Here is a 23,705-nt window from a genome sequence, read left to right on the forward strand (position 1 = left end):
TACTGAATTCGGAAAGGTGACGTACTTTGTCTGAGCCGTTTCCGACACGCTCACAGCGACGAGGCGGTTGATGAGACGGGGCGAAAGATCTGTGGAGGCGTTCGGAAAAAAGTCCGAGACAGGCGTCCTGCTCCACTGTGACGGAATGAACCGTGACCAGTGACTAGCGCCGAGCTACTGAAGCTACAAGGCTGTACTCTGGGGCTGGCGCCGGTCGAGTCTGATGACGGCGGTGAACGGCGAGTCGATCGGCGTGCGCGCGCGCGCTGCGATTGCACTCAACTTTTTGCTCCCCTCCGTACCGATCGCCTAGTCAATTATCGTGCTCAATGGCACCACCACGATCAGCAGTCGCTGCCAAGCTGCAGCAGGAGCACGACGATCTTCTACCTTCCGAGGACGAGGAAGATCACGACTTTCAACTGTCGGACGGTGATCTCGACGACGGCGGGTCCGACTCGAGCGACAGCGAACGAGAACAGGGTCCGAGCCGTAAGAAAGCACGAGTTGAGCAGGAAGAAGTGGCCGCACCCGCGTGAGTCTCGTCTCGTGTTCTGCAACTGTCCGAGTGGGGGAATTTCGAGTTGACGCTCCTGTTGCAGGCTCGACAAATCGGCAGTCGACGATCTGTGGGCCTCCTTCAACGATCCTGGAGCAACAGATCCTTATGCCGCGACGACAACGATGGCTCCCGCCGCCTCGACGACATCGACGTTAGGCTCGCCCGCGACCGCTGGCGCGAACCAGCCCGGGTCGGGTGTACTTGATAATAAAGGCAAAGCGAAAGCGAACCTTGACCAAGACGACCTTGTCACGATCAAGGTCACCTACAAATTCGCAGGCGACACGATCACGCGAGTCCTTGTCATCTTCGCCTAGCCATAGAGCTCTGCGACTGACTGATTCGCATTCCTGGATGCTGTAGGCAAGACAAGCGAGTCCCCCGAACCTCGCAAGAAGCCATCAATTATTTCGCGTTGCATCCCGAACAATCGGCTGCGAAAGCTTCGCCAACAGCTGTTCCTACAAAGCCGGATCCAACAACTGCATCCCTAGACGCTCTCTTTGGCCCTGATACATCTCTTCCGACATCGGCACCGCCTCTGACGTCAGCCGAACCTGATCCGCTAAAACCACCTGCGCCCACGTCGGCAGCAGCAGCAGCAGCGCCCCTGCCTCCTGCTGGAGGTCCGAGACGCAAGAAGGCAGGCGGTGGACTCGGAGCAATGGCAGCATCGATGGGAGTTGGCGTCAAACCTGCCAAGCTCAACACGCTCGAAAAATCCAAACTCGATTGGAACTCGTGAGCTATCTCTCCATCGTAGCTGTACTTGGTCTCGATCGTTGCAGTATTACATGTCTGACGCTTATTGGTGCCAATCTGACGCGTCGACAGATACGTCCAAACTCAGGATGGACTGCAGGACACATTGCAACATGCGAGAAAAGACGGTTACCTCGAGAAGAAAGATTTCCTCGATCGCGTCGAGGCCAGGAAGGAACAAGGCTGGGAAAGCGCAAAGAAGAAGGGGCCGAGGTAGTCTTGCTGGAGAAAACGAAATACCTCGTTTCCAAGGAATGAAGGGAATAGCAATTTGATGGATGTCTTACAGCCGATGACAGCTTGACATGCACTTTCACGCGATCAGCATGGTTTGCGGTTTGAATAGAGCTAGAGCTCGGAGATCGCCTGCGCCAGACAGTGATCGAAAGACGCAAATAATAAATGCAGCGCTCGAGCCCTTTATCCGGGCCAAGTCGTCAGTGTGCTCTGACTCACACGTTTCACTCTCGCTCGCCCCAATTCCATTTTGGCGTACATTGTCTTGCCGTACCGTGACGTCTCATTTTCTCCCCGAAATCTTCCGTCCACTCCAGTGGTCTTTACCTCCTTTCTACGCAGTGGCTCCTTCTGACCGCGAGACCGGAAGACGTACCTCGCCTTTGAAGAACAGTGTCACGTTGTCCCATAGACGCAGTATATCGACAAGCGTCTGCTAGCCTTCGAAGCCCTTGGCAGTTGCCCGGCTTGCAATTTTACGATCCAGGTCCGATCGGATAATCCATGAACCATCAGACTCTGACTCGACTGTCTGGAAAGACGTACAGAGTTCAAGCCGGCTGAAGAGCCAACGTCCTGTCGGCGGAGACCCCGAGGCCGAAATCGATCCGCACAGGACGCCAGCCCACATTGTCTCATAGCGATCTTTCCTTATCTTCTTCACCAACTGTGGAAGATCGAGAACAATCCCAGCGCCCATCGGACTTCATCTCTAGCATCCCCTTGTCGTGCGAACACCGGTACTCGGCCCTTCAAGAGTTCTGTGAGCTCCTTCCTTGGAGAAAGGGGTTGACAATTAGCGGCGGATGACTACGCTCATCTGCCTGACCTCGGGAGTTCCAAGACTTGGTCTCGAACCGTCTCCGTTAGCACAGCCAGGCTATCACCTTGACCCACGAGTCTTCGTTCGAGCTCCCTGTGCCCACGGACAGCGTCTTAGGATTAGAGATCCGAGGATCATCGATCGACGCTCGGTATGAAAGGGCGGTCGGTGCTCGCGGGCACGGCGATCAGGAGATTTCGACATTCGGAGACTGGTCCTACACGCCCTTCGCTGGCGTGGGGAGCTCGAATGTAGATCTCGAGGGTGGAGGGCATATTCTGGCTGTTCTAACGGAGATGGTTCGAGACCAAGTCGTGGAACTCCAAGACCAAAGTCTGAGAGAGGGAACGGTCCCGCAAGCGACACATGTGACAGGGCACGTAAACTCGAGAGTCATATTGAGGAGGAGATAGTGCAATGATACTGGCCTTCGAAAGATCGAAGCAGGACTCTGCCAGCGAAAAACGAATTCTTTGCGATTTGTCAAAGTTTGCGCGGACTTTGGAAAATTGGAAGGGTCCCTGTCTTCTTAAAAGGGTGTTATCCGTAGGGTTGCACCACGAGCAACAGTCTGAGCTTGTACTCGTTCGGCAAGCACTGATGCCGATACGCTCGGACCGCGGCCCCTGGCTTTGTCGGGCGTCCGTCCCTGTGCCTAGTCTCGTCCCCTGTGTCGCAGTCACAGACGATCCGAATGTGATGTCTCTAATCATGCCGAGTCGCGGCTGCATGTCACACAGACTGGGAGTAGGCGAATTCAGAGCATCGTTGCGGAGGGCGAGCTCGATACACGTTGTTTAAGAAATCTATTCTATGCGGTATGCGGGATAAAGAATACCGAAAGGAATGGGGATACAAGCTATTGCGACGAGGCAGCCTCGTTTCCGAGTTGTAAGTATCTATGCATGCTGGGATTCTTTCAGAGCTGTCGGTGATAAGTAGTCGGATAGCTGTTCATCCACAGCGGTGGAGGCTGCAAGCAGCCCATCGGAATCAGGAACCTCTGCCAGCCCCAGTACCGGACTGGAGGGACTTCTCGCAGCAAACCCTGCGTAGTCCTGCATAACGGTGTTGCCCGGATCAACGTTTGCCTTGAGAGTTGAGCGGAAGAGTACAAGAGTAGCGTACCAGGCTTTGTATAGGGTGCCACCAAGACAAGCGATCACGAGAATGGACCAGGCGACGCCAAGCGGACCTCGTACTTTTCGGCCAGTCACGGTCGTGAATAGGCCTTCGAGCACGATTGCGACTCCTTGGGACATGAAATAGATCGATCCGCCCCAGGTGAGCAGGAACGAATGAGGCTTGGCAGGCGCAGGTAGAGTCGAGATCGCGGTCGATAAACCTGGGGAGAACGAGATGAATGAGTTAAACGAGCCTCGTGAGATCCCCTTTAGAGAGTGGCTCGGATCGCACCATATTCGTGGATCCAAGAACTCAGAGCGAATACTCCAAGAACTCCGAAAACCCGACCGAGCGTTTTGCCAAAGATACGCTTGGCAGGATCGAAAGCGAGGAACCGGAAAGGACCTGCAATATAGAGCTATTCAGTACTGGTTTATAGCGAACGAAATAGAAGAGAAAAAAATCACGGCTGAAGAAACTGGCAAAAAGGCAAGCGGACGGGTCAGATCGCTAGTCAACTGGGCACGGCGAGAGACCAGTTGACATACCTATGCCACTGCTGGCTCCAAAAGCGAGCGACCGAGTGCGGAGGGCGCGCAAGGTTGAACAGAGGAGGATACTCTCGGGCGTCAAACGGAGGCGGGGTGAGAGCGGCGGGCAGAGAAAAGCTGCGAAGCACGATATTTGGAACAACAACGCCGAGAGTTGCGAGGGAGAACCCGAGAGTAAGCGCTGCGAAGACTGCAGTTCCAAGCGCTGCGCCAGTTGCGATCTCTCCGACAAGGTGGGCGCGTGCAGGCGAGAGGCCTTTAAAGATAGTCGACCTATTGCAGCAATCGATGTCAGATTCTGGCGTACTCAGGCCTAGTGGTAAGCATTAGGACTGCGTACACATAATAGTCTCGAGAGACACTAGGCTCGAGAAGTGTCGCCGAACAGAGTACGAGCAACGGGTGAGACCAAGCCATCTCGAGGAGCAATCGTCGCAGGAACGGTCTAGGCTTCGTGGGGAAGGGTTGTGTTGCTGTAGTTCCGAATTCGTATCCGTTGCCTCGCATGGCGTAGAGCAGGTGCAAGGTCGACTTGACGATTTGCCAGCCGGACTCCTTTGCGGCCTGTTCCTTGCGGAGTCGCTCGAGGTAGACCCGGCGCAGCTGAACATGTACTTGATACGCCTCCTTACCGCTAGACTGCTTATCATCTTGCTTGCTCACGTGTCCGTTGTGCTCAGCAAAGTTGCCTGTTGCCTTGCCAGCCTTGTTTGCTTCGCCATGTTGGTCCGGCTTGTCCTCCTCGGTCATGCCCTTGTCGTCGAACCCAACAAAGACATACGGAGTCAGATCTTCTGCGAGTCCCCATTCGATCGCTTTCCATACGCCGTAGGCCCCCATGATCCCGAAGACAAAGTTGACTGGGAGCGGGTCATGCGTAAGCTCGCGTCGGGATCGAGAATTCAGCAGGGTACAGACTGACCTCCGATCGCCTGATTTCTCGGCTCAATCGCATAGTTCCAAGGTGCTCTTGCAGCGTACCAGATTGAGAACGGCATGAGGGCGAGGCGCCCGAGCCTTGAGATTCCCGTCGAGAATGTTGGATGCAGCAACAGGCATTGAAGCACGAGGGGCACGAAGAATTTGAACCTGTCATATCGCAACACATTTCCCATAAGCCAAGAGCGAACGAAGAAGACGGTGAATCGCTATGTGCGCCCGACGGGAATGACGCAGTTGCAGACGAGCAGCAGAACTCACATCGCGAGCGGGGGCATGTGCGGCCCTTCCATCAAGTACTGTACCATCACTGCTTTGCCGAGCCTCTACACAGGCAGAATCGCCGAGATGGAGTAGACCGAAATGGAGATGTCAGATCAGAAATCCGAAATACTGATTTTGTAGTTTCTCGGCTCTCATCGACATCGAATCTTCACAGAACCCTGGGAGCTCGAACGATGGCCAAGAAGGCGCAGCAAACTACGCGCGCCGCCACTCCGGAGCAGGAGGAAGACGATTTCGATCCAGTTGTTTTTCAGGCGTCGCTAGATCAGTCTGTCAACGCGGCGAAACAGCTCATTGCTAGCTGGATCCCGGCAGACTATGGAGGAGGACCGTCGGCAACCAGCGCGAGCGCATCGGTCCAATCTCTGAAGGACCGCGCGCGTCCACCACGGTCAGTTCCTTGCCTGTTGTGCTCGTCGCTTTGCGCGAAAGACGGTTCACCTGACGCGGCGCTACTCGACAGAATGGGTTTGGGCGCACAGCCTGCCGCAATCCACAAACAGCAAGCAGAAGATCGCAGGTTGAAAGAACGGCTTGTAGGCAAAGGGCGGAACGGGACAGTCGGCGATGAGGGCTCGAACGTCTCTCTGAACGGGGCAAACAATGGGCAATCACCCACTGTCGACGCAGACGCGAGCGACTCGGAAGAGGAGGAGGACAGCAGGTCGCGCGCAATCAGCAAAGGCAAAGGCAAAGGCAAAGCGTCGAGTAGCGTGCCAGCGACGACACCTACATCTAGCTCGGCAGTCAAAAATGCACCGAACAATCCATTCGTACCCAAGAAGACAGCCCCGTCTGCGTCCCTTGCGTCGGCAAAGTCGAAGTCTAAATCCGTCGACGCATCTGCGGCTGCGAACGCCACCGCTTCAACCTCGACCTCGACCTCGGCTGCTGCCGTACAGACTTTAACTCCAAACGCTTTTGGCAAAGCTGCATCAGCTGCAGCCGAATCGGATCCGACTCCCGTCGCATTATCGAAGAATCAGCGCAAGAAGCTTCGCAAACTGGAACGCGAGCAGGAGAACAAGAATAAACTTGAGGCAGAGAGTCGGCAAGAGGAGGAGCTCGAGCGCAAAGCACTGAAACGCGGGCGGTCCGCTGAGGCGGAAGAAGGTGACGAGAGTGCGGAAGCCGCAGACGAGATGGATACGGAAGGAGTGGCAGAGACGACGAATCCAGGCAAGTCTGACGACGTCGGAAACAGCGGGCCTAAGAAGAAGAAGAAGAAGAGAAAGGGAAAGGGAAGCAAAACAGATCAACAAGTTGCGCCCCCACCGCTGCTCAACCTATGAAATGATCTATAACTATACAACACTCTATGCCAGTATCGCTCGGCACGTGCACAGAAGTCGGAGAGACCCAGAGACTCGGCGATTCGGATTTGAACGCCCGAGAGCGTGTCCTCGATTCCTCGGTCAAGCTTTTGCCTTTGGGCGTTGACACGTGCACTAGCTTGCACATCAGCGCAAGAACATGCCGGCCCATTTTTCGCACCATGTGTGCTGTGTCCGAAGTCTGACTGCTTACATACTCGACGGGAGCATTCGGGCCGCGGTTCTACTTTACGCCTGATTGGTGGACACTAACTACTAACGGCAGCTCCCGCGTACTCTCTAACTGTTTGCTCTTCTCCCTCTCTTGTTTCGCCTTGAGAACGCCTCTAGCGACAAACCGTCTTTGACGACTCGACATTTCGACCCTGCTTGACCGCCTTCTCAACCCCTCCTCGTCAATCACCCCACTGTTTCTCCTCTTCCGTCCCCCAACATTTTGACAACCGAATCCGGTCCTCCATTCGATCGAGCATCTATCCCCCATCGACTTACCCCAGACGTGTCGTGGAACCCATCCCAGGCCAAGGCGCGATCGAACGTCGCACCGTCACTGCGCACCGTGCTCGGAGCATCTCGTGGCCGCCATCGATGGCTCGTCCCGAATTCTCGCGGCGGGCCAATATTTACCGCGGGCGGCAAACAATTCTCCGTGGGGAGGATTGACGTGTACGGCCTCGATCCCCTTGCTCAGCGGGAGAACGTCGGATCGAAACCCTTCCTAAAGTTCGGGTCTAACGCCGGTACCGGTCGGGATCCTGCGGAAGAAACTTCGCTCGTCCCGAAGAGCTTGGGACGCCTCGACTTTCCCGAGCTGAATCGCCTGGGGATGCTGTGATGGGGGTGGGCTGCCTTCTCGGCTATCCCGGAGTTGGCATTCAAGCGTGCAGGAGGCTACCAGATATGCGACTCGTTCAGACTCTGTAGTCCGTTGACAAACGGTCGTGCAACGTTGGCACGCGAGTCGTGATCGATTACAGCTGGATCGATCCAAGCTTCCGATGGGAACCGCGGCTAGTCGCGATTTGACGTATGCGAAGGCCAAAACTAAGCTAGTCGCTAATTTTTCTGCGCCCTCGTTCCCCGAAAGATCCAGCCTTTTCGCCTCCGCTTGAGCGCCCATCGATGCCCCTCGTTTTTTTACCCCAACCTTGAAGGGGCAACAACGGGGGCACCATTTTCGACGAGATCGTTCGTGGCGCCTACAAAACTCGGATCCACCTTCTCTCTCTTGCTCCTCTATCTCCATCAGCTCTACACAACACAGCACTCCTTCTACTTCGACCTTTTCGACACACTCGGCCTCTCTCTTCCCTCCCCTCTTTTTTCCCGTTCGCTTTCGATCTTTTCAACACAATGGCCGGCGGCGCTGCTCCCGTTGGAGCTTACACGACTACCTCGAACCTGACTCGCAAGCAGTTCTTGTTTGCGTTCTCGCTCGTTACTTCGCTGTGAGTGTTGCCTCGCATGGTCGAAGCTGAAGCAAGAACAGTGGGCTGACTTGAAATCAACGATCGGCCGACAGCTTCTTCCTGTGGGGTTTCTCCTATGGACTTGTTGATGTGCTCAACAAGAAGGTGCAGACGACCTTCACGATCTCGCACTTGCAGTCGACGATGATTCAAGGTCAGTTCGAGCTGCGCCGGTACCTCCTCGTTTCTCGCTTTTCTGACTTGGTCCTTCTCAAAACAGTCGCCTACTTTGGTGCTTACATCGTCTTCTCTCCCGTCGCTGCCATGTTCGCCTCTCGTTTCGGCTACAAGGCCGGTATCTTCCTCGGCTTGACGCTCTACTGCTGCGGTGCCCTCGCCTTCTGGCCGACTGCCCACTACGAGAAGTACTTTGGTTTCCCCCTCTCGGCCTTCATCATTGCATGCGGTCTCGCCACCCTTGAGACCATGGCCAACTCGTACATCACCGTTCTCGGAGACGCCAAGCACGCCGCCTTCCGCCTCAACATTGCTCAATCGGCCAACGGACTTGCTGCCTTCATCGGCCCTCTCAGTATGTCTCCTTCAAGCTTCAGCTATTACAGAGTCTTGAATTGACGGATTGTTTCTGCGCAGTCGCCTCCAAGGCTTTCTACGGTCACGACCAAGCCAACTCGCTCGGCGGTCTCCAGTACACCTACCTCGCTGTCGCCTGTCTCGGTGCCGCCATCATCGTCCTCTTCGCATTCGCCAAGCTCCCCGAGATCTCTGAGCAGATGGTCGCCGAGTCGCAAGAATCCTTCGGAATCGTCGACGAGCGCCCTCTCTGGAAGCGCAAGCACACCATCTTTGGTTTCCTCGCCCAGTTCTTCTATGTCGGAGCTCAAGTCACCTGCGCCACCTTCATCGTCAACTACCTCGCCGACAACGCCGGTCACACCAATGCCTCTGCCTCGCAAATGCTCTCCTACATGCAGATCACCTTCATGGTCGCTCGCTTCGCCTCGATTCCCTTTGTCCGCTTCCTGTCGCCTGCCACGGTCGTCTCGATCTGGGCCACCATGTGTGCCGTCTTTGCCCTCGTCGCCGGCTTCACCAACCCCAAGACTGTTGGAACCGGCGCTCTCTTCGTTGTCTTCTTCTTCGAGTCCGCCATCTACCCTACGGTCTTCTCTCTTGCCACGGGCAACCTCGGCAAGCACTCGAAGCGCGGTGCCGGACTCCTCTGCATGGGCGTTGGAGGTGAGAATCATTTTTCTTTTTCTTTTTCCTTTCTTTCTCCCTCTCCTGCCTCTCCTGCACTTGACTGACTCGTTCCCGCAACCGAATAAAGGAGGAGCTGTCCTACCACCGGCTCAAGGAGCTGTTTCCGACCGTCTCGGAGCACCTCACTCGTACTTCATCCCGGCAATCGGTTTCTTCTGCACTGCGCTCTACGGTTACGGCATGATCTTCTACGAGCGTCGCATGGCGAAGACTATCGCCGACCAGGCCATGGCTACTCCCAACGCTCAAGGTACCCTCGACCGCGCCGATTCGTCCGACGAGAAGTACGTCGAGGAGGAGAAGCTCGAGACCACCCACATTGCTTGATCTGGCCTCCCGTTCTCTTCGTGTGTCTCTTCTGTAGGATTTCCTGTTGCCTGTGGGCCTTCTTGTGCTTGTCCATCTCTTTGGCTAGACCTGTTTCAGTTTTATATACCGCCTATGCGCTTTTGTCAAAAATACAGCTGCTTTGCAAAGCATGCCACTTTTCCATCCTACCCATCGATTTACTTGAGAGCTTGGTACGCGACATGCTCGATATGAGATGCACTGGAGAACGCAAGACAGCTGTTTACGTTCATTCTGAGTCTTTCGATCCTAGCTCAAACTGATTCTCGGACTGCGCGGTTCGCGGCTTGCTTACTCTCGCAGTGCCCTGTGGGAATACATGTAGTGAGTCCAGAGTCGATATAACGCCATATATGGAAGACCTAGTCAGACGGGGTGCGGAACGGCGCGATGATTTTGAGATGAGACATCTTGCTCGGACCCCTTTCCGGGCTGCCTCATGAAGTGAATGCCGAGCTCTCACAATGGCTTACACACAGCTGTCAGCTCATAGACAACGTGACTTCTCTTCAAAGCGCCTCATCGGCAAGGTACGGACGCGTCACAACCGAGACGCGAGGCGAGATCTCAAGGCGAGGCTCAAGTGCGGATCGCCGATATGATAGTACTTGTCTGAGTCTTACACATTGCAAAGGTATCTATCTGTCTGGTTCGAAGTCCGCAACAGAGAATCTCGACCTTGAGTCGAACGTCGGAGAGCTTGGAGAACCCCACGGCGCGAACAGAGCGACTGACGAAGCTGGGATCCGAACAGTGTCAGCGTTGTGATCAAGTTTCTGCTCGACAGAATGCCAAAGCACGCGTCCTTACCGCCCTGACAGCGATCTTCCGTGCCGAGATTGGCGACGCTGGACCGTCTGAAATCTTGGCGAAGCAACTGCTCGAATCGGTCACAACGATTCCCGAGCGGGTCTCGGTTCCGGCTCGGACGGCTGCGAAGATCGCTCTGCAGCGCCGACTGGCCGAGAATGCGGCATTTATGGCCGACAAGCTCCACCAAGATACATTCCGCATCTGGCGAGACAAGTCTGCTGCCGGGACTTGATGGTGACCGACCCGTTCCCAAGAACGCACTTTCGTGAGCCTGGGGGCACAGGTCGGTCCCCGTCAAAGGCACCGGCGGCCGATTTGTCGCGCCAGATGGGGAGCGTCTCCTGATCAAAATTGTTAGCCGTAAAGGCAGCGTTCTCAGCCCGTCGAGGCTGCAGAGCGATCGCTGTCGTCTGAGCCTGAGCTGAAACCGCTCGGGAAATGTTGCGACCGGTTCAAAGAGCTCCTTCGCTAAAATTGCAGACGGTCCAGCGTCGCCAGTCTTGGCAAGGAAGATCGCTGTCAGAGCGGTAAGGACGCGTGCTTGGTCGTTCTGTCGAGCAGAAACGTAGTCAATATCATCGCGGTATCGAAGCTGGGTCCAAGGCGCATCTACGATAGTGAGAGCAACTTCCGGAACGACTGTCGGAAGCACTTCTGCATCAAGGGAGGGAGAGAGAAGGAAGCTGCAGACAATCGATGGATCGAGAGACACAAGAAGACAAAGAGGAGGATTGGGGGAGGTTGATGAGGTCGAAAGCGATGACCCGAGAATCTCGGGATGAGCGCGAGGAAGGGCGTCCCGTGCGGATCGATTTCAACTTCTCGACAGGAGCTTCAATTGTTTTGTCGACGCACAAACAGGAGGATATTTTTCGGCTCGACGCCCTGCACGTTGAGTCTCGATCGAACCGAGGAGTCGATGATTGCAGAAAGTGTGAGCCACGTATCTGTCAAGCGCTTCTGAAGGCTAGCAAAGGCTTGTCACTATATGGCGTCTCGTAAAACAACAATGTACCGTTCCTCGAACGCGCGAAAAGATCGCGAGTCGCCGTCGAAAGCTCGGGGTGGATGCTGCGGTTCCGCGGTTAAAAGGAAAACCTGCGCAAGGGAAAGCCCGAGCTTTCTTGGGTCAAACGGGGAAAATTGGGGAAGGAGAGCTGAAAAGAGACAGAAAGCAAAGGTGCGAGAACAGGATCCGAGCGCTCGAGGGAAAGAAGCGGAAAAATAACAACATTACAACATTTCTTCAGCAGTGACAGTCTTGCCAGCGATATCGTCCATTGATTTCGAGAATTTTTCGCTCCGTATTGGTGCAGCGAGCAGTGCGGGGTTTTCGGCTTCGGGAAGAGCCGTGAAGGGGTTGGAAATGTAGGAAATGTACGCATTGTGAATCGCTCGAAAGATCTGTAGCGCAAATGTCAAGTCTTCAATCTAGGCACGTCACAAGAGAGAGGTGACTTGCTGTCTTGACGTCGACGTCTCGGATCACAGCGTCTGCCAGGGCGAGGATGACGACAAACTTGATGCGTGTGTTGGTCTGGTAGCCGTAGCTGTGACAACAAGGATTACTTGAAGCAACACAATTTAACTTAATGCATGACCTCGTACTCACACGGCATAGTCTTCCATCGCATACAGCAGGCCGAGGTACGACTCGGTGGTCTTGGCCGCCGGAGACTCTGAGCAAGTGGGGAGCGATATCTAAGCCAACAAGCGAGCGGAGGGGCAGAACGTGGACTGTACCTCGTTCGTCGAAAAAGTCGAGAGCAGTGTGCGCTGCATAGTGCCACTTGAGATCGTTCTGTCCCCCGCGTCTCGACGAGTAGGACCGCAGGAAGAGCGGATTCCCCTGCTTGCCTAGGACCGCGATCGACAGGACCGCGAGCTGCGCCATCGCTCCCGATACGACGCGACTACAAGGTACGAGCGACCTCTTTGACCGGACGTGAACGTGGTGATATGGTGATGTCGTCGTTCACGCGCGAGTGGAATGGGAACGTTCGGCACCGCTTTTTGGCGCCAGCCTCATCACTCTCCTGCGCTACTTACCGATCGACAAGAGTCAGCACTCTAGACACTCCTATCGAAAACGAGAAAGCCAAAGAAGGACGACTGCCCCACACACAGGACGTCTCCCTAATTCCCGACCTCCCTTCGGAACTACAACACCGCTCTCGCTTCATCCCCCCTGCCAAGGTAGCTCGGCATGTCGACGCCCAGCTCAACGCGGCCACCCTCGCCGTCAGATCAACCCGAGGGGCCTCTCATGCGACTCGGCAAGTCTCTCGCGAGATCGCTCGATACCGATAGCTGATCCTGCCGCAATCCATACAGGAGTTGCCGCAATGGACCGCAAGGCCCGCTCTCGACCCATGCGCAACATTCTATCCCGACTGCTTGCAACCGGCAAGTTTGAAATTACCGTGTTTGGCGACAAGGTCATTCTCGACGAAGGTGCCCAAGCTTCTCCTGCGCGGTCAACCATCCAATTCTGTTCAAAGCTGATCCGAAACCTCCGACAGACATCGAGAACTGGCCCGTGTGCGATTTCCTCATCTCGTTCTACTCGGATGGGTTCCCTATCGACAAAGCCAGTGCGTCATGCCTGCCCGCTTGCTTTCGATTGCCTCGGAACTGAGCCCAATCCTTGAAACAGTCGCATTCGTCGAACTCCGCAAGCCTGTATGCGTGAACGACCTACCTTTGCAGAAAGTGTTTTGGGATCGTCGGGTTGTCCTGCAGATTCTGGACAAGATTGGCGTTCCAACCCCGAACCGACTCGAGTGCAACCGTGACGGAGGACCCCAGCTCGACAAGTCGATCGCGGACCAGATCCAACAAAACATTGGAGTTCGAGTCGACAAGCCGCGTCCGACTTCCGAATTCAACATGCAAGACGACGACACCATCGTGATAGACGGCAAACCCATGAGCAAACCGTTTGTCGAAAAGCCTGTCAGTGGAGAGAACCACAATGTCAACATCTACTTCTCCAAGGACAAAGGTGGAGGAGCTCGCCGTTTGTTCCGCAAGGTGAGCGATTCCGCACGAGCGCTGGAGCTCCTCGTGAAATCGGGCTGATCCTTCCTCTCTCAGGTCGGCAACCAATCGTCGGCCCTTGAACCCAACATGACTGTCCCGCGTACCGACGCCTCGTACATCTACGAGCAATTCGTCGATGTCGAAAACGCCGAAGACATCAAGGTGTACACGCTTGGCCCGAACTTTGTGCATGCCGAGACTCGCAAGTCCCCGGTCGTCGATGGTATTGTGCGCCGCAATACGGAAGGCAAAGAGATTCGATTCATCTGCCAGTTGACCGATGCCGAGAAGAAGATGGCTCGTGATATCTCGATCGCGTTCAAACAAAACATTTGTGGTTTCGACTTGCTCCGAGCTGGCGGCAAGTCGTACGTGATCGATGTCAACGGATGGTCGTTTGTCAAGGGAAACGACTTTTACTAGTAAGACCTGAGACTTCCGCTCGAATCGAATCGCAAGACACTGACCGTTCACCTACGTTCATCAGCGACAAATGCGCCGAAATCTTGACCAACTTTTGCACGCGCAAGATGCCCTCGCTGCCTAAACCCGTCTCGGCTCAACCTGATCAAGCTCGTGAAAAGTCGTGGACTCTCAAGAGCACGATTTGCGTCGCACGACACGGAGACCGCACGCCAAAGTGTGAGTGGACCTTGGCCGAACCCCGCGGCGCAGACGAGATGACTGAAATGTTCGAGAGCATACCCCGTTCGCAGGCAAGCTCAAGTTCAACTTCAAAGGCAAGGATGCCTGGAGCGCGCCGTTCATTAACCTCCTGCAAGGCCGCACGACCGAGATCATCCTTCGTGATCCAGACCAGCTGCAGTATATTGCCGATGCTGCCGAAGAAGCAGCCAACATTCCCGAATCGGACCCCGAACAGCTTGAACAGCTGCGCAAAATCATCGAGAAAAAGAAGTCTGCTTCGGGAACCAAGGCCCAGCTCAAACCGACCTTCAGCACGGACGGAGTATGCGAGAAAGTAGCAGTCATTGTCAAATGGGGAGGAGAGGTAAACTTGCCCGCTTTACGACCATTTGAGGCCCGCAACTGTCACTAATCTCCCCTTTGCCCCGCAGTTTACCCACGCTGCCCGCTACCAAGCTCGTGACATCGCGGAGAACATGCGCAAAGGTCCGTCTTGAAGCTGCGAGACGCAAAATGCTGCTACTGAACTATCGGGACTTCCCAGATTACACCATTATGAACAAGACGCTTCTCGACCACACGAATGTCTATACATCCTCCGAGTATGTACAAACGTCCTACTTCAACTCTCTATCATTGCTGATTACTCTTCGACAGGCGCCGTGTCGTTGCTACTGCCGAAATCTTCACCTCGTTCGTCCTTCGTCTCCGAGACGCGCGCACACCCACTGACCTGCTTCGATACGAGTAGTGCATTCCTCGATGAGCGACGAGAGGGCCACAGTGCTATCGACAGGCAGCAGACTCACCAACTCATCATCCGCAAAGATCTCCTCGACGATTCAAGTGCCGCGAAAGAAGAGGTATTGTCGCTCTCTCTCTCTCTGCTCGATGTTATGCAAGCTGATCTATGAACATTTTCACTGTGCTTGAATAGATGGAAAAGGTCAAGAAAAAGCTCAAGTCGCTCTGCCGACCGGGACTGCACATTCGACCCGAATTTGCGTGGCCGCTCGAAGAGGAGCCGTTCGAGGTCAGACTTCCTCATGCCCCAAATCTGCCAGTCTGATCGATGTTGATGCAAAGAAGATGCTGCAGGTTGTCAAAGAAACGATTGAATTGATGAAGACGCTGCGATCGACAATGAACCAGAACTGGGATACCTTGGCGGTCGAAAAGATTCAACCTCGTTGGTGCTGCGGAGAGTACCCGTACCTGTTCCGAGGTAAGAAACACGCAGAGGCCAGTAAGTGCTTGAGGGTATAGCTGATCCAAGTGTTCCGTCAACAGAGCGATGGGAGGGTCTGTTTGCGGATTGGTGCGATGTCAGTCTAGAAAAGTTCGACCCTTCGCGAGTATCCGAGTTGTACGACTCTCTCAAATACGACTCCCTGCACAAGTAAGCGGTCTCTTTCGCTTGCCCGACCTTGTCTGCGATCAAGAGCTCACATCGAAGTGACTAGCCGCATTTTCCTCGAGACCATTTTCAACAAGTCGGGAAGCTTGGCCGGCAGTCGTGCATCTTCCGTCGACAGTCGCTCGACTCTTGGTGGAAAAGATTCCGAGGACAACGGACCTCCCCGAGTTTTGCGCGAGCTGTACAAGCGTGCCAAGCTCTTATTTGATCTCAGTAAGCCGGGTCTGCATTACTCCAACTGCCTGACATTGCGCTGAAGTCGCTTCACCATGACCTCAGTCGCTCCTCAAGAATACGGTATCGAACGATCGGAGAAGGAAGAGATTGGTCTCCTTACCTCGTTGCCGCTGCTCGAACAAATCGTCTCGAACCTCAAAGGCGCGAAAGCTTCCGACCACCCGTCGGCCAACTTTTACTTTACGAAAGAGTCTCACATGTGGGTGTCCTCCTGAGCTTCATGGTGGCAAAGGGGCGTCCGAGGACTGAAGCGCAACGAATTTGCTCGTACAGCCATACGCTCGTCAACCTCGTCACGCTTTCGGATCTACCGATCGTCATGCCCCATGTCCCGGAGCTCGACTACATGTCTTACATCGCGTCAGTCGCTTCGTGGATTGTTTGCAGACGAATGTGCCGGTGACTCACATTGACGATCTTTTCGTATCCTTTTTCAGGTTCGAGGTATACGAGAGGTCCAAAGGCGACACGAAGGAGCTCTCGGTCCGAGTCAGTCTCTCTGCCGGAGCTCACTCTGCCGTGCTCGACGCGAGTCTCGATGCCAAACACGCCCTTCAGGTACAACCTCGTCGGGCTTTGACTGGTAAGGAAACCCCCTTATCCTGTCGAATTCGAGCATGTATAGCTGAACCTCGACTTGACTGACTTGCTCACAGACTACATCAATCTCGACCGCACGATCGAGATCCTGTCGCGACACTCGAAGAAGGCCGAGGACAAACTGCTCAAGAAGAGTACCACAAAACTCGAAGGTGTCCGTTCTGTCGAGATATCGCTTTGTCAAGGGTTTTCAGGACGAGACTGACGTTTCGAGATTATGATTTTCACCAGTTCCTTCCGATCGAAGGAGACGTCGTGTACCGAGGAGCGAAGCAAAGAATGGAGGAGATCAGGGAGTTCAACGTGAGGAGACAAGGTGATGGATCGACTTACTCTGGCGCCGGATCCGACCGAGGAGACTAGGCACTCGCTTCTCAGTCTCAGTACCCCTCTCGCTGTTTAGCGCAAAAGAACACGAAACCGATTTGTAGTATTAGAGTGTAGATTGGCATTATGCGATGTGATAAAGTTCTATTGTTCTGCTTGTTTCTCCCAGTGACCTTTGGCAAATGTTCCAGCAACAATCATGGGGAACACGAGAGTCGCATCGGCGTACACCTTGACGCTCTCTCCATCAATCTTGATCTTGCCCCACGAAACGGCTTCGTCAGGTCGAGCCCCCGAATCAGACCCGTCAAACTCTTGACCCGTGTTGATGTATACCGAGTAGTCGGCACCATTACGCTACGTATCGAGAATGTCAGATTCGTGATCACGGGAATCATCATCCCCTGAAGGGTCAGAGAGGGGTTTCGAGAGTGAGGGAGCGTACGAATAGCATCGAGTTTGCAATCTGATGTTTGCAGACTCCACCTCCGAGAATGATCATGCCAGCCTTTTTGCTCTTGATCGACAAGTCATTCAGTCTGCGAATGTCTCCAACAATGTCGACATTGAGCGGAGTCTCGGTCTTGTCTGTTCAGAAATTACGGGCCAGTACAGAGAAAAATCAGTTGAGAGAACTCGATCTTCTTCTTTCCTCGGACGAATAAGGGAGAGCGTACAAGTGTGGAAATACATCATGTCTCCAAGAGACCCATCAGTGAGTGCCGGACAAAACACCGGGATTTGATTCTGCAAACGGGCAATCGCAGAGTCAGAACTGCATCTAGGCAAGCAGGAGCGATTGTAGAAGAAGGGTTTGAACTTGCCTTGTGAGCCCAGTACAGGATCGAACTTTCGTCGTTGATCTCTTTGCCTAACCGGTCAATGACCTTGCTCGGAGTCCACCGCACTCGGTCAGCACCCGTTTGTTCCTGCTCCTCCACCATCTGATCGAGGATCGGCATGACCCAATCCTCGAATTTGCAGTAGTTGTCGTTCGGGACCAGCAAGTTTCCGATCCGGTTGAGGCCCCTCCGGCGCAGGTTTGCGCCATCGTGGTTGAAATCGCCCCGGGGCGCGAGGAAAGTCGGTCCGAGGCACTTGATGAGATCCTCTTCGATTCCACCTGCAGTGGTGACGAGGCACGAGACGTAGTTGTGCTGGACGAGGAATCGAATGATCTCGCGCAAGCCCGAAGAGACGAGGTTCGAAGTGTATCCGAGAAAGATGGAACATTTCGTCTGCTTGCGCACTTCGGGGTCGAGTTCCTCAGTCTGCGAATCTGGGTTGATCGGTTCGTCGGACAAGCGCCAGTTTCTCTGAACATTTGGGATTGAAAGATTTCTACCGAATCAGCCTCGGAGCGTGCTACATTTCCCTGTATACGGTTTCGGTGACTTGCCATGGTATTGATCAGTTCCATTGCGCGTGCGAGTCCGTTGGCCTGGAATCCGATCGTGGCATAGCTCTCGAGTAGCGCTTCGAGGCTGTGCCGCTCGTTGAAATCAGGTCCCTTGATCCTTGTGCCCTCGTAGTGCTCGGATTGGACAAAGACGGCAGCTTTCGCCGCATCGGAAGCAGCTGTAGTCGACGCCATGACGGGTACAAATGGCTGATCAAAAGGGTCCGAGGTGGATGCGGATGCGGGAAACGAGCGGGCCGACTTGTCGACGCTACAACGCTCGAGAGGTTCTTTCAAGTCGATAGAAAGTTGTCACAAGACTTTTTGGGTCGATCTAGACGCGTTTGGGGTCCTATCGAGGAGGAAAGCTGAGTCGAGCGAAGGTGCGTGAATGCAGTCTGGGAATTTCTTTGCGCCGACAAGACGTACGTGTCGTGAATGCTGTTCTTCCTCTCCTCGACGCGTCAAACCTTCCTTGCGCCATGTAAGCGTGCCGTATACCTCGAGTCGTCGTATGGTCCTCTCGCGCGGCTCCCCGCGGGTCTACACCGAAGGCTGCTCGCTCGTCCATGCTATCTCGCGAATCTCGACTGATCTCGCGTTCACTCTCGCTGCAGGGCTGCCACGTTCGACCCGAGTGTCGGCGTCAAAGTGACCAACCGGGCGGCAATTGCCAATGCGCCCCTGCCCGTCGAGGGCAATGGCACCTTCTCCAACTTGCAGCTTGCGGGCGCCGTCCTGCTCGTGCCGTACTTCCTCACCCGCTTCGTGCCCTACTTCTCGTTCAAGACGTCCTACGTCTTCCTTTTGCTCGTCACCGGGCTTCCGACCACGATCGCGTACTGGATGTTGATGAGTCGCATTGGCGGCCGTGTGCGCGACTACGGCGTCCTCCCCGGCAAGAACATCGACGAGTACATGGACATCAAAGACGCCGAGCTCAAAGCCAAGTACCAGGGCCAGACGCGCATCCCGATGCAAGTCTTCTACGACGCGTACTTTGAGGGCAAGATCGACATCAAGGGTGACATGCTCGAGCTCCTCGAGTACCGTCACGACTGGGCCGCGTTCGTCATGACCATCGACCTCCTCAAATACGTCGTCACCGTCCTCATCCCGGACGTCATCTTCCACTCGGCGGGCCAGGACGAGGAGCAAGTCACGGACCACTACGACCGCGGAGACGACTTCCACGAATGGTTCCTCGGACCTCGCATGATCTACACTTCGGGTGTCATCCGCGACATCAACCGCAAGGAGACGCTCGAGGAGTTGCAGGACAACAAACTCGCGCTCGTGTGCCACAAACTCCAGCTCAAACCGGAAGACACTCTGCTCGACATTGGCTGCGGATGGGGCACGCTCGTCACCTACGCCGCAAAGAACTTTGGTTGCGACGCGACCGGTGTCACCCTCTCGAAGAACCAGGCCGAGTTTGGTACCAAGCGCATCGCTGACAACGGCGTCCGCCCGGACAAGGCTCGCATCCTCCGCAAGGATTTCCGAGACCTCGACAAGTCGCGCCGATTCTCCAAGATTGTCTCGCTCGAGATGGCCGAGGTACGTTCAAAGCGTTGCGCGCGTCTCCGATCGCCCGGTTTCCCCTCACTGACCCTCGACTCGTTCTTGCCCTCGCTCTCAGCACGTTGGTATCCGTCGCTACGACACTTTCCTCAAGGACGTGTACAACCTGCTCGAGGACGACGGTATCCTCGTGTTCCAAGTCGCTGGTATCCGTCCCACCTGGCAATACGAAGACCTCATTTGGTACGGGATTGCCGGTCGCTTGCAGATTCGACGATCGCTTCAGACTGACTAAAAACTCGGCGTGTGTAGGGGACTCTACATGAACAAGTACGTCTTTCCTGGAGCCGACGCTTCGTGCGCGCTCAACTGGGTTATTGGACGACTCGAGAAGGCTGGATTCGAGGTCACCAACGCGGACGTTCTCGGCGTGCACTGTGAGCTGGGTCCATGATATCCTTGCCATGCTTGAGGTATTGACAAGCAAAGTTTCGATGCTTAACGACAGACTCGGCTACGCTCCACCGCTGGTACGAGAACTGGATCAAGAACAAGGACAAGGTTCTCGCCAAGTACGGTGAACGCTGGTACCGCGTAAGTCTAGTCGTTCATTTTTCTTCTAGTGCGTCTTTTGAATAGGAAAGGCTGACGATAAGGGAATCCTTGTAGATCTGGTTGTACTTCTTGGCGTCGTCGGTCATCACGTCGAGGCAAGGAGGTGCCTCGGTGTTCCAGATCACGCTGCACAAGAACTTGAACGCGTACCACCGCGTCGAGGACATTCCGGCCCACAGCTCGATTCACATCACTCCCGCCAACGAACCCTCGTCAGTTCTCTCGTTTTGCTGACTTGTCGTCAGAATCTGTATTCGCTGACATCCTGCGTGTGATTAATCTCGACAGGCTCGTCGTATGAGATCGAATGGAAACATTTTTGATCCTTCGAGACTCTTGTGGCCAGAATTCCGAGAAGTTGACGAAAAAAAAGGGGGTAGACCAGAGCAAAATTACTGAGGGTTGGTTCGCTGCTGGTAATAGACATTGCATGCAAAACATACGTACTGTGCGCAAAAGGAATGCGATTCGCAGAGAGAGAATTTCCGAGGAAACTCGGCCTCGGTGCACCGAATTGAAATATTGACGAGACGCGCGTCGACGTCGATCGACTTGCACTTTCTCCCGTCTCGAAGCTGTTCGTTGCCGACGCGTAGAGCCTTGGACTAAGTCTCGACATGGCGTCCGCTTCCGCATCAGCATTCAGTGCGGCTTCATCGCAAGCGTCGTCGTCGTCTCCTTCGTCGCTGTCCGACTTGGTCAACGCGGTCAACTCGTCCCTGTCCTCGCTCGCATTGCTATCGCACAAGGTCCCAGGTTCGGCAATCGCGTGGAGGTACCTCAAAGCTTCTCACCAGGATGATCCGTTGCGGACCGTGTTGGAGATCTTGCTCGTGTTTTTCATCGTCCGGACGTACCTCATGGCACGTACAAAGGGCGAGAGCTCGGGCAAGAACTTTGTCAAGTTCTCGGAAAAGGTGCGTCGTCTTGGAAGCAGCCGGGAAGAGCTCAGGGTGCTCGTGAACTTCCTCGGCCCAGTTCGCTGATCGCTCTTCTGGTTCTCGACTTGTTCCGACGTACAGGAAATTGACGAACTCGTGAGCGAGTGGCAACCTGAACCTCTCTTGCCTCCAAACCAAGAGACGCCATTGCATCCTCCAATTCTCGTTGGAGCGACCGGTCCGAGACCTCGCGTCATCTTCCCTCAACCTGGTCAAGACCCTCACGACCCGGTCGAACCCTTGTCACTCGATCAACCGGGCAAACAGGTCACGAACCTCGCGAGTGCCAACTTTGCCGGACTCGCAGGCAACGAACGAATCAAGGAGAAAGCGGTCGGATGCCTCAGAAGGTACGGTGTCGGATCGTGCGGTCCGGCCGGATTCTATGGAACTTTTGGTCAGTCCTCCCATTCAGTTGAGCTTGCCTGTGCACTTCGAGCCGATTTGAATGACTAAAACGTTCCGAGGACACTCTCTCGACAGATGTGCACCTCGAACTCGAACGCGACATTGCCCAGTTCCTGCGCGTGCCTGCCGCGATCAACTACGCTCAAGGTTTCTCGGCGATCACCTCGGTCATTCCGGCGTTCTGCAAGCGTGGAGACATCATTGTTGCAGACCGCGGGTGCAACTTTGCGATTCAGAAAGGCATCCAGATCTCGCGAGTGAACGTGAAATGGTACGACCATGGCGATTACGGATCGCTCGAGCGCACCCTCGAATCCATCAAGAAGGAAGACAAGAAATACCGCAGGAACCCGACTGCGAGTAGGCGGTTCATCGTCACGGAGGGCATTTTCGAGAATGATGGATCGATGGTCAATCTCCCCAAGGTCGTGAGTCGTATTTCGCGTTGAGTCGGCAATTAGAAGCAGCTGAACTGAAACCGCTCTTCTGCCTGTGTCTCAAGATGGAGCTCAAGCACAAGTACAAGTATCGCCTGATCCTCGACGAGGGCTGGTCGATCGGTGCGGTCGGCAAAACCGGTCGTGGTGTGACTGAGGTGTTTGATATTCCGGTACGTCTTTTGAGCGCGCCCGAATCCTGCAGTATGATTCTGATCTCGGCCTGCGGTTGTCAGGCTGCTGGCGTCGACATCATCACGGGAACGATGCAAAACGCCTTTGCTTCTTCGGGAGGATTCTGTGCCGGAAGTGTCGAAGTCGTCGCTCATCAACGTATCAACTCGCCGACCTACGTCTTCTCTGCCGCTCTGCCACCTCTCCTCGCCGTCTCTGCCTCCGAGGCGATCTCGCTCTTGTCCACCCCGCTCACTTCAACCGACCCGGCTCACCCTCTCTCGAACTCTCCCACGAACATCAGGGCTCTCCGACAGATCCTCGACCAGATTACCACGATTGAGATCCCTTCGGCCGAAATGTCGCCGCTCATTCACCTCACGATCAAACCTTCCGTCCTCGAGAAACCCAACAACGAATCAAACGGAGCCTCGGGAAGGATTGGTGGAGGTCGTCAACGGTCTCATTCGAACGTCTCGCACCCGCAACCTAGCCCGATCACGATCCCGGCCGCTGGCATGGCTCGCGCAACGAGTCGAACTTCGAACTCGGCGGGAGGTGCTGACAACCACATGTACACCGAGTCGACGAGACAGGAACAGGAGAGCTTGCTGCAAGAGATTGTCGACCTGTGTGGAGAGAACGGAGTCCTCCTGACCACGACCAAGAGGACGTGGGCGCAAGAGATGTCGGAAGTGAAACCGAGTATCAGGATCTGTGTCACTTCGGCCCTCACGAAAAAGGAGATCGAAAAGGCAGGCACGGTCGTCAAGAATGCTATCAACAAGGTCCTTGGCAAGAAAAAGTAGTAACCGTTTTGGTTTCTTCCTTTGCTTGACTGCTCCATTCGACCTTTCTCTGCGCCGGTAATATCTCTTGTATTTAGTCCTTCCTATTAATGCTGTCATAGAAATCTCAGGGCCCTTCTGCCTTGTCTGGCCTCTCAAGCTTCTGTTTCGGACAAGCGCGATCTGGTAGAGGTCTCGCTAAGCTCACTCCTCGCTCACCTCGGGCCAGTCTACGTTACAAAGAGAATTCCCAGCAGAGGGAGACTTGGGTGGCTTCAGGTACAGGTCCTTGCTCTCTCCGGGACTCGGCAAAGTAGGCATCGACCCGCAACGGTTCACTCGCGACGAATAGTGAACATATCGCTTCAACGAGATCGCAAAGATAGTGAAACCTCTACCATTGCTGTTACCCAGATCTGCTCGAGGAGAATCCCTTGTGCGTGTGTAAAGCTCAGTTGCCTCGATCGCCCGCTTCGGCCTTTCTCGCTCAATGAGTGAAGGTCTTCTTCTTTGACATGAACACTGCTGGAATAGCTGATAGTGTCTTGCTCGAAGAAGAACCTTGAACGTCGCATTCGTCGGGACATCCTTTCATTGCGTCTGAAGGTACAACAGGATCTTTTGCGGGTTGCACGGTAAGGAGGGATTCGACCTGGGCGTAGAGATATCGAATTTT

General features: G+C 54.7%; 9 protein-coding genes across 9 annotated transcripts; 6 read left to right on the forward strand and 3 right to left on the reverse strand.

Moving 5' to 3' along the window:
- Positions 1–329: 329 nt before the first annotated feature.
- SWC5 (Swc5p) lies at positions 330–1,541 on the forward strand (the record flags this gene model as incomplete). The annotated part of the gene is made up of 4 exons (XM_076676221.1): positions 330–535; positions 603–854; positions 926–1,303; positions 1,397–1,541. 4 exons carry the CDS (start codon positions 330–332, stop codon positions 1,539–1,541), a joined length of 981 nt encoding a protein of 326 aa, XP_076536759.1.
- Positions 1,542–3,303: 1,762 nt separating this feature from the next.
- JCM15063_005119 (wax synthase family protein) lies at positions 3,304–5,307 on the reverse strand (the record flags this gene model as incomplete). The annotated part of the gene is made up of 8 exons (XM_076676222.1): positions 3,304–3,442; positions 3,513–3,729; positions 3,801–3,914; positions 3,977–3,987; positions 4,058–4,333; positions 4,401–4,920; positions 4,983–5,149; positions 5,261–5,307. 8 exons carry the CDS (start codon positions 5,305–5,307, stop codon positions 3,304–3,306), a joined length of 1,491 nt encoding a protein of 496 aa, XP_076536760.1.
- Positions 5,308–5,457: 150 nt separating this feature from the next.
- On the forward strand, positions 5,458–6,576 carry JCM15063_005120 (uncharacterized protein; the record flags this gene model as incomplete). Its single annotated transcript, XM_076676223.1, has 2 exons — positions 5,458–5,675; positions 5,748–6,576. The coding sequence occupies 2 exons, from the start codon at positions 5,458–5,460 to the stop codon at positions 6,574–6,576; spliced, it is 1,047 nt and encodes a 348-aa protein (XP_076536761.1).
- A 1,395-nt stretch (positions 6,577–7,971) lies between these two features.
- Positions 7,972–9,638, forward strand: JCM15063_005121 (uncharacterized protein; the record flags this gene model as incomplete). The annotated part of the gene is made up of 5 exons (XM_076676224.1): positions 7,972–8,066; positions 8,141–8,241; positions 8,308–8,619; positions 8,682–9,287; positions 9,379–9,638. The coding sequence occupies 5 exons, from the start codon at positions 7,972–7,974 to the stop codon at positions 9,636–9,638; spliced, it is 1,374 nt and encodes a 457-aa protein (XP_076536762.1).
- A 2,067-nt stretch (positions 9,639–11,705) lies between these two features.
- JCM15063_005122 (trafficking protein particle complex subunit 2-like protein) lies at positions 11,706–12,366 on the reverse strand (the record flags this gene model as incomplete). Its single annotated transcript, XM_076676225.1, has 4 exons — positions 11,706–11,876; positions 11,935–12,022; positions 12,085–12,151; positions 12,216–12,366. The coding sequence occupies 4 exons, from the start codon at positions 12,364–12,366 to the stop codon at positions 11,706–11,708; spliced, it is 477 nt and encodes a 158-aa protein (XP_076536763.1).
- Positions 12,367–12,678: 312 nt separating this feature from the next.
- On the forward strand, positions 12,679–16,779 carry VIP1 (inositol polyphosphate kinase VIP1; the record flags this gene model as incomplete). The annotated part of the gene is made up of 20 exons (XM_076676226.1): positions 12,679–12,748; positions 12,807–12,926; positions 12,995–13,066; positions 13,129–13,505; positions 13,569–13,936; positions 14,002–14,156; positions 14,231–14,526; positions 14,594–14,648; positions 14,707–14,764; positions 14,820–14,855; positions 14,914–15,025; positions 15,100–15,195; positions 15,261–15,387; positions 15,453–15,561; positions 15,626–15,792; positions 15,859–16,015; positions 16,090–16,176; positions 16,254–16,399; positions 16,473–16,570; positions 16,648–16,779. The coding sequence occupies 20 exons, from the start codon at positions 12,679–12,681 to the stop codon at positions 16,777–16,779; spliced, it is 2,838 nt and encodes a 945-aa protein (XP_076536764.1).
- Positions 16,780–16,887: 108 nt separating this feature from the next.
- Positions 16,888–18,337, reverse strand: DYS1 (deoxyhypusine synthase; the record flags this gene model as incomplete). The annotated part of the gene is made up of 5 exons (XM_076676227.1): positions 16,888–17,100; positions 17,189–17,331; positions 17,421–17,490; positions 17,568–18,059; positions 18,143–18,337. The coding sequence occupies 5 exons, from the start codon at positions 18,335–18,337 to the stop codon at positions 16,888–16,890; spliced, it is 1,113 nt and encodes a 370-aa protein (XP_076536765.1).
- A 243-nt stretch (positions 18,338–18,580) lies between these two features.
- On the forward strand, positions 18,581–20,582 carry JCM15063_005125 (uncharacterized protein; the record flags this gene model as incomplete). Its single annotated transcript, XM_076676228.1, has 7 exons — positions 18,581–18,654; positions 18,760–19,702; positions 19,785–19,909; positions 19,979–20,103; positions 20,175–20,260; positions 20,336–20,493; positions 20,570–20,582. The coding sequence occupies 7 exons, from the start codon at positions 18,581–18,583 to the stop codon at positions 20,580–20,582; spliced, it is 1,524 nt and encodes a 507-aa protein (XP_076536766.1).
- Positions 20,583–20,898: 316 nt separating this feature from the next.
- LCB1 (serine C-palmitoyltransferase LCB1) lies at positions 20,899–23,050 on the forward strand (the record flags this gene model as incomplete). The annotated part of the gene is made up of 5 exons (XM_076676229.1): positions 20,899–21,198; positions 21,304–21,619; positions 21,706–22,058; positions 22,133–22,240; positions 22,304–23,050. The coding sequence occupies 5 exons, from the start codon at positions 20,899–20,901 to the stop codon at positions 23,048–23,050; spliced, it is 1,824 nt and encodes a 607-aa protein (XP_076536767.1).
- Between the last annotated feature and the right edge of the window lie 655 nt (positions 23,051–23,705).

This window comes from Sporobolomyces koalae (assembly GCF_050403365.1).
Source record: "Sporobolomyces koalae JCM15063 DNA, S_koalae_JCM15063T_v1_ctg3, whole genome shotgun sequence".
NCBI classification, from domain to species: Eukaryota; Fungi; Basidiomycota; class Microbotryomycetes; order Sporidiobolales; family Sporidiobolaceae; genus Sporobolomyces; species Sporobolomyces koalae.